This window comes from Culex quinquefasciatus, chromosome 3 (genome assembly GCF_015732765.1).
Source record: "Culex quinquefasciatus strain JHB chromosome 3, VPISU_Cqui_1.0_pri_paternal, whole genome shotgun sequence".
In the NCBI taxonomy this organism is placed as follows: domain Eukaryota; kingdom Metazoa; phylum Arthropoda; class Insecta; order Diptera; family Culicidae; genus Culex; species Culex quinquefasciatus.
Genome location: NC_051863.1, coordinates 92789101 through 92797262, shown reverse-complemented (window position 1 = coordinate 92797262; position 8162 = coordinate 92789101). Strand labels below are relative to the sequence as shown.

General features: G+C 43.4%; 2 protein-coding genes across 3 annotated transcripts; one reads left to right on the top strand and one right to left on the bottom strand.

Moving 5' to 3' along the window:
- Positions 1-842: 842 nt before the first annotated feature.
- LOC119769543 lies at positions 843-7542 on the top strand. 2 transcript variants are annotated; one of them, XM_038262418.1, is made up of 5 exons: positions 843-1244; positions 1306-1398; positions 6704-7017; positions 7085-7377; positions 7445-7542. In XM_038262418.1, the coding sequence occupies exons 2-4, from the start codon at positions 1346-1348 to the stop codon at positions 7090-7092; spliced, it is 375 nt and encodes a 124-aa protein (XP_038118346.1). In that variant the 5' UTR covers positions 843-1244; positions 1306-1345; the 3' UTR covers positions 7093-7377; positions 7445-7542. The 2 variants fall into 2 exon arrangements, with proteins under 2 accessions (XP_038118346.1, XP_038118347.1); XM_038262419.1 differs by lacking the exons at positions 843-1244; positions 1306-1398 and adding an exon at positions 6359-6636.
- LOC119769539 lies at positions 3372-5620 on the bottom strand. The gene has a single exon (XM_038262414.1). It carries the CDS (start codon positions 5166-5168, stop codon positions 3702-3704), a length of 1467 nt encoding a protein of 488 aa, XP_038118342.1. The 5' UTR covers positions 5169-5620; the 3' UTR covers positions 3372-3701.
- Positions 7543-8162: the final 620 nt, after the last annotated feature.

Genomic DNA, 8162 nt, shown 5'->3' with positions numbered 1-8162 from the left:
AAAACATCCATGGTGTTAATTTTTGAGATATTATCCTTAAAAATATTTTTGAGAAAAACTTCTTGCAAATTGTAATTCTCGCTTGCTTTTTGAAAAGGTCCTATGTACATAGGAAACCCATGGCGCATTGAAGGTTTTGGAAAAGTAATCTAGAATTATTTATTGGCAAAAATAAAATGGAATCTAAAAATATGCAATTTAGCATTTCAAATAGACGATTACACCAGCTGTATGATTTACGCTTTTTTCATTCGTATTCAGTCATACTTTCGTTTTGCAAAATCATCTTCAATCAAAGTCATCTGGTTTATGGTACCCATGCTTATTAATGTTAACCCCAAATCAAACAAAACAATCAATTTAAGTAAATAAGTTAGACTCTAGTTCATTTATATATTTTCAGAAAAAAACACCAATATATCACTTGTTTTCATAGTTCTTTTATGTTTTCAGATGACAGTTTTGACATAAAAAAAAACTTCTTCTGACTATTTTTTGTTAACAGTGCATTGGGCTTACACATTTACCAAAAATAATGATTTTCTGAGTTCAATATCCCACTTTTCATACGATTTTTTGAGTTCAGAGTTCAGGTACTACAACCATAAAAATGGTTAATCGTATGAAAAGTGGGATATTGAACTCAGAAAATCATGATTTTTGGTAAGGGTGTACTCAGTTCAGATAGCGCGATGCACTTTTACTTAAAAAATAAGCCCTTTTAAGTTTTCTGTCCAAAAATACCATCTGAAAATAAAAATGTATCATGGGAACCCTGTTTGAAAAATGTCGCACGTCGTGCGAGCTGTCGCGCGGTTTTGATTTTACCGTTTCGATATCGATTGGTCGAAAGGACGACAAACGTGCGACAAACACTCGACATGTCCGACATCGTTTTTTCCATCGATTTTTTGAGCGATCGACATTTTTAGTCGATGCTCCTTTGACAGTTGTAACCAGAGTGTCGATCTTGTTCTGACGTGATAGAGAAAATTTTCTAAATTGTGGTGCAGCTGGAATAAAATGTTTTCTCCGTTTTTTTTTATGTTTTTCTGGTTTATTTTCGCGCTCGCGTGTCATATCGTTTATCTTTTGCTTTCGGAAAGTGTTTTGTTGTGCGATTGGTGTTGGAAAAGTGGCTTGATATCGAATAATTTCATTGTAAACAGATGAAACTACATCGGGAAATCAACAGCTTACAAGTATAGATTATAATCCGGCACTTATACTCCTACAGCAAATCTGTATAAAGTTGATATCGATAGCAATATAGTTATGATTAAATCAAAATAAATTTTGTTTTAGTTTGTGTTGTTTATATAACAAATTGCTGGTTGCTACGTACATGAAAAATGTGTGGCTAGTGCTCAAAAGAAGACCTGTTTTTGGAAATCCCAGGTAAGTTTTCGCTTTATGTTTTTAAATTGATATTGTGGAACCGGAGGGATGGGGATATTGACGGGTAGGGGGGAGGGTGTAGGGTTTGATGGTTTTAAGTCCTGCTAGCAAATGTATCCCTTTTCCACCTTATTTAGATAACTGAATGTTTACATATGTTTAGGACCTTATAAAAAAAGGTGCAGGTGGTTATGTTACACATGACCAGTATGACAAAGAACTTTGCAAGATGATTGTTGAAATTTTCGATTAGAATGTCCGGTCCAAATTCCCCCCTTATAATAACCGTCCTATCGAACTAAGGGGACGGAAATTGCATGTGGAGCTGAAATAGAAATCGAAGTGAAATCAATTTACTTTCCTTCACCACTCGAAAGTTACCAAGATGCGGGAATGTTTTTGCAAGGCTGTTGCAAGCAATCGGCGGCAGTAAAGGAAATTTGAACAGCAGACATTAAAAACTACCCTTTACAGGGCTCTTAATGATTACGAGATAGTTATTCTAAATTTCCAGAAACAGATTTTCACAGTGGCACAAAAAATGTGCATTGCAGTAGTCTATTTATTACTTCCTGCCTAATAAGCAATATATTTTAACTGCTTAGCATTAGCATATTTTAACTGCTTAATTTCAGATAATGGCCAAATGCAACTTTTTATGTCCAGTATCAAAAACCATAAATTTTGATACCCATATTGCCCCAACTCTTACGGTCCGGCAAATGTCCCCCCATCGGAACATCCCCGGGGCCTCCGGACACTCCAGGTGGTGGCCACTACTGCCAAAATGTCAAATTTCATGTCCAGTATCAAAATCCCTAAAGTTTGATACCCATATTACCCCAACTCTTATGGTTCCGCAAATGTCCCCTTATCGGAACATCCCCGGGGCCTCCGGCCACTCCGGATTGTGGTCACTACTGCCGAAATGTCAAATTTCATGTCCGGTATCAAAAACCATTATGTTTGATACCCATATTGCCCCAACTCTTACGGTCCGGCAAATGTCCCCCCATCGGAACATCCGCGGGGCCTCCGGCCACTCCGGATTGTGGCCACTACTGCCGAAATGTCAAATTTCATGTCCGGTATCAAAAACCATAAAGTTTGATACCCATATTGCCCCAACTCTTACGGTCCGGCAAATGTCCCCCATCGGAACATCCCCGGGGCCTCCGGACACTCCAGGTGGTGGCCAGTTCCAATGATCGACTCACGCGACCGGCATGTCTTAGCTGGTCCTTGCCTCCAAGCCATCTGCTCCCGGACCTCCAGGCCGTCTGCTACCGGGCCACCAGGCCATCTGCTTCTGATGTGTCCTCGTCGTCGTCCAGCAATAGAATGAATTTTCGGGACCGACCGAGCCGAGTTTTGTTGGCTCGTCGACGATCCGAAAATTATGAGGTGGAGTGGGGGAGATTTTAGATACATCAATCTCACGTCTCTCGATCGACTGATTGGGAAACGTTCGTTCATCCAACCAGCGTGCACCAAAAAGAGGGGAAATTTGCCGAGAGGGGAATTCGTCACGTAACGTTTTCGCTTCGCGAAAATTTTGGATTGACACCAGGTATAGAAACCTTAGGACAAAGTTCTTTGTCAAAAACCATTCAACGCGCTCAAAAGATTAAAGATTTTACTGCAAAATAACGATGAAGTGCTGAGGTCAAATTTAAAAGACGCAACACTCTGCAGAGCAACTGAAAACTTTTTTCAAATTTTATTTGATTTCAAGTCACAATTAAATAAATATGCAAAGTAAGCATTGCAATTAAATTTGAGTAACTTTTATTTTCATATTTCATCAAAAAAAAAAAGATGCATCGTTATTACTCGTTCAGCCCAGTTAGCGAGCAGCATTCGGTGATTGGGCTACTAGGGTGTAATATCAAAATCGATTTTCCAGCACAGCAATTTTTCAGTTCCTGTTGGGGTCCTAAACAACTGTTTTAGTACGAATAAATGAGACGCGATTTACGATTAATGATTCCACTTTATTCAGACACGTCCTTTCAGGTCCGTACTCGCGACAAGAATGAATCAGGAAGATAGAGAGAGACAGGAAAGATGAATGACATTTAAAGGGGAGCGTCCACGAAATGCGTGACGCGGGGATGTTCATAAAAACCGTTACATAATATAACATCCTCCCTTTCCTAACAAAAAGTAAATTGTAAATTTTCAAAGGTTTGATGGAAATAAATAAATAAAAGCTTTTTCTCTCTCGAGGACTCCCGTTCACTGTCTGCTCAACACTGACGAATTCGAGCATGGGGCGTTCAACTCCTGGGTTCCTTACGCGGCTACGCTGGGTGCCAGCATCTTGCTCGGCAACCAACACACGGCAGATCTTGAATCAGCTGCTGATGGTCCTCTCCGGTTTCTCCGCTTCGGCCACCCCGACGAAAAGCACAGACTCGGTTGATCTCCAACACTGGCTCTTCCGACAGAGACGAAGATTCAGACACGGTGTCGCAAAACTGTACAAGCTTCAGTATCTTGCAAACTCTCGCTGATAGCAAGGGAATGTGCGATCCATTCACTACCTGGAGAAGAAGCTTGTATTTGCGGCCCTCGCGTCGACAGGGAACAACGATCGCACCGAGGACAGGGATCTCTGCTCCACTGAAGTTTTTTAGGCGGCAGTCTGACGGTAGTAGCTTTGGTCTGGCACATCCGGTCATCGTTGTTACCCAAGTGTAACCCACGAGACTTGTGTTTGCACCAGTGTCCAAATTGCAGCGGGATGTTTGCCACTTACCGTCGACGTAGAAATCCAGCTCCGCCGTCACATGGCCTCCAAGTTCTGGCGAGTTCTCGATCTTGCCGATCACTGCGCTTGCTTCACTGCCGCTGCTCGACTCGTTGCTGTCCGACTCCTCACTGTGATCTTCCAGAGAATCTCGAACCTTGTGCACGTTCCGCTTGCTCTTTGATCGTTTTCGCCGATCCGACTTGCACACTCTTTCAAAATGGTTCTTTCGGCCACAGTGGTTACACCTCTTACCAAAAGCAGGGCAGACTCCTTTTTCAAACTCGTGCCATTCGCCGCAAAACTTGCACTCCTTCTTCTTCCGAATCTTCTTGACCTCTTCAAAAGTGCGGCCCACAACTTGGCCGTAGGTCACAACGAGTTCCTCTGCGCGGCACATGTCGACGGCCGCATCTTCCTTCAGGTCCTGCATGCCCAGCATCCTGGTCCGGAGATTTGGCCACTTGTTCGATGTGACGATCTTGAACCGCAGCATTTCTTTCTCAAGAGCTCCGAACTGGCATGACTTCGACAGAACCTTCAGCTTCATCAGGTAGTCGTCGATGCTTTCGTCCGAATCTTGCGAAAGGCCAAAGAAATTGATCCAGTCGACGAACTTGTTCCGTTTGCGCACTACCTTTTCCTTGATCGCTGCCAGAGCAAGTTCCGGATCATCCGTCTCTGCAACCGTAAGCTCAAAGTTGAAGTACTTTTGGCGCGCTGCACTTCCGATCACTGACAGAAGGATGCTCGTTTTCTGCTTCTTCATCGTGTCCGGCCAACCATCCATCCCAGCGGCGGATGCGTAGTTCTTCCAATTCTGCTTGAAAAACTCAAAGTTTGCCTCCATGTCTCCGGCCAGCTCCAGCGGAGGGGGAAGCGGCAAAGCGGGGCCCGCCGAACTTCCAGCGGCCGGCGTTGTTGACTGCTTCACGACCATTTTTTGCAACGATGCAATGAGCTCCGCCTGCGCCTTCTCCTGATGCTTCATAAACATCTTGAACTGCTCAGCGTCCATTTTTCTCGAATTTTCTTCTCCACTTCACTTCCGGGAAATCTCCAACAGTTCGAAGACGCGCACAAAGAAATATGGCCGCCGGACAGGATCGCACACGTTCGCAACAAAGAGCGCAACTTTTCCGATCACTTCCGCGTATGATTCTTTGGCCGCCCGAAGTTGAATCTCCTCACAGGAACCTTCCGCGTTATACCGATGACGCCGGAAATCCACTAGTTGTCCGCGAAAACTTCTGACACCATGTTTTAGTACGAATAAATGAGACGCGATTTACGATTAATGATTCCACTTTATTCAGACACGTCCTTTCAGGTCCGTACTCGCGACAAGAATGAATCAGGAAGATAGAGAGAGACAGGAAAGATGAATGACATTTAAAGGGGAGCGTCCACGAAATGCGTGACGCGGGGATGTTCATAAAAACCGTTACATAATATAACAACAACTCCCCAAAGTTTGGGCACGATTGGATTAGTCCTCACTTTGCGCAAAGCGATTCATTTTTCCATATAAATTTGTATGGGAAAAACCATTTTTTTTAATTTTGATATTTATAAAATCCACGTTTCAAGCTGTACTAAAACCGGATTCATATTCAAATGCTCTGGAAGGTGCTCTACAACTTTCCCGAAGAGAGTATGGTGCTAGCATGTCCCTAAGAGAAGATACAGCGTCCTCAAAACTCGTCTAAAACGTGATTTTCGAGCAAAAAACACATTTTAGACGAGTTTTTAACACGCTGTATCTTTTTTTAGGAGCAAGTTAGCACCATACTCTCTTCGGGAAAGTTGTAGAGCACCTTCTAGAGCATCTGAATATGAATCCGGTTTTAGTACAGCGTGAAACGTGGATTTTATAAATATCGAAATCCAAAAAAAATGTTTTTCCCATACAAATTTATATGGAAAATTGAATCGCTTTGCGCAAAGTGAGGACTAAACCAATCGTTCCCAAACTTTGGGGAGTTGTTTAGAACCCCAAAAGGAACTGAAAAATTGCTGTGCTCGCTAAATTTGGACAACTTTATTTTTTTCCATACAACCATATTACACCCTATTGGGCTACGTTCTCATCCCAGTTAACGAACAAGTACTGTAGTCAAATTTTACATTATACATTTACATTATATAATTTTTTAGTTTTGCTGCCTTTAATTTAATAATTATATAAATATAATTATAGATGTTATTTTAAAAAGATTTGGCGTTACGCGAGAAACAGCAAACACTGCCATTAAACATGAGTTCAAAAAATTTAATCAAGCTGTTGCTCTTAACCTTAAGCGAAAAAAGGAAAAAGAAGCATCTGCCAACGCTGGTACCAGGTACGAGGCAGAAAACGATGGTCAAATGTCAAGTGCAAGTGATGACGAACAAGTGTAGGATTGATTGTTAATAATTTTAAAAATTGACTTTATTTTAAAAGCCACGAGTTGTTACAGACAATGATTCTAAGAAATCAGTCATGCGTAAGTTAGGTTACTTAATTACATAGATAATTCAATGTAGTGGTTTTTTCTCTCTTTTTCCACGTAGGAACGTCAAGTTTATAAGCTCGACCTCGCTTTCAGAACCTGCAAAGGGCGGCGTTTCAATTCCGCCTCCAAACGAGCGTTCAGCAAACAGGCAGGCCTGGCTAGCGCTCAACTCCACCATCAAATGCACGAGGTGCTGTTCTTCGGAGGTCATGGCGTTCAAATACGCCGGTGCAGAACCTGCTGGAATGACCACCGTAGACTCGGCAAGCCTGGCGCTCATTTCCGCCATCGAACGCAAGTGGTGCAGCTCCCCAGAGGTCAGGAGACAAACCTGGCGTTCACGCCGGTGCAGAACCTGCTGGACCAATCAGCGTAAGTCTGAATACTTGAAAAAAGAACATGTTTATTTCAATTCCTTTTCATTTCTCTATTGACTTAGGTACATGATTATTCGGTGTTAAATTACGCCAAACTGACGCGCGCTGAAGGTCGGAACGACCACCGTAGAACCGGCAGGCCTGACGCTCAACTCCACCATTGAATGCACGAGGTGCTGTTCCTCGGAGGTCGTGGCTTTCAAATACGCCGGTGCAGAACCTGCTGGAATGACCACCGTAGACTCGGCAAGCCTGGCGCTCATTTCCGCCATCGAACGCAAGTGGTGCAGCTCCCCAGAGGTCAGGAGACAAACCTGGCGTTCACGCCGGTGCAGAACCTGCTGGACCAATCAGCGTAAGTCTGAATACTTGAAAAAAGAACATGTTTATTTCAATTCCTTTTCATTTCTCTATTGACTTAGGTACATGATTATTCGGTGTTAAATTACGCCAAACTGACGCGCGCTGAAGGTCGGAACGACCACCGTAGAACCGGCAGGCCTGGCGCTCAACTCCACCATTGAATGCACGAGGTGCTGTTCCTCGGAGGTCGTGGCTTTCAAATACGCCGGTGCAGAACCTGCTAGAATGACCACCGTAGACTCGGCAAGCCTGGCGCTCATTTCCGCCATCGAACGCAAGTGGTGCTGTTCCTCGGAGGTCATGGCTTTCAAATACGCCGGTGCAGAACCTGCTGGAACGACCACCGTAGAACCGGCAGGCCTGGCGCTCAACTCCACCATCGAATGCACGAGGTGCAGCTCCCCAGAGGATGGCCTGGCGTCATCGAACATCCCGAAAGCATGCGGTGCAGTCCCCTTCCTTCCAGAGATCAGCTGACATTCATCACCGCCGGACAAACAGAAAGAAAGGAAATCAGACTTGAAAACGCATTTTTACGTTGCCAGATAATATTAGAAACTCAATGTTTTTTGTTGTTTTGTGTGTATTGTAGGTGATAAAGCGACATTTATCTTTGATTAAAGCCTTAAAATTTGAAAAAAAAATGTTCATTTTATTATAACATAACCTAAAAATCCGAAATGACAGCACACGACAAAGGTACGACATCCTAAATAACAAAACCGTGCGACGTCGGTCGAATGTCGTACGACAATGTCGAACAATTTCGATGATCGA

Coding starts and splice junctions, on each gene's coding strand:
- LOC119769543 (XM_038262418.1), top strand. CDS start 1,346: ATGAAAAATGTGTGGCTAGTGCTCAAAAGAAGACCTGTTTTTGGAAAT. Junction 1,399..6,703: donor CCTGTTTTTGGAAATCCCAG/GTAAGTTTTCGC, acceptor TTTTCCACGTAG/GAACGTCAAGTTTATAAGCT.
- LOC119769539 (XM_038262414.1), bottom strand. CDS start 5,168: ATGGACGCTGAGCAGTTCAAGATGTTTATGAAGCATCAGGAGAAGGCG.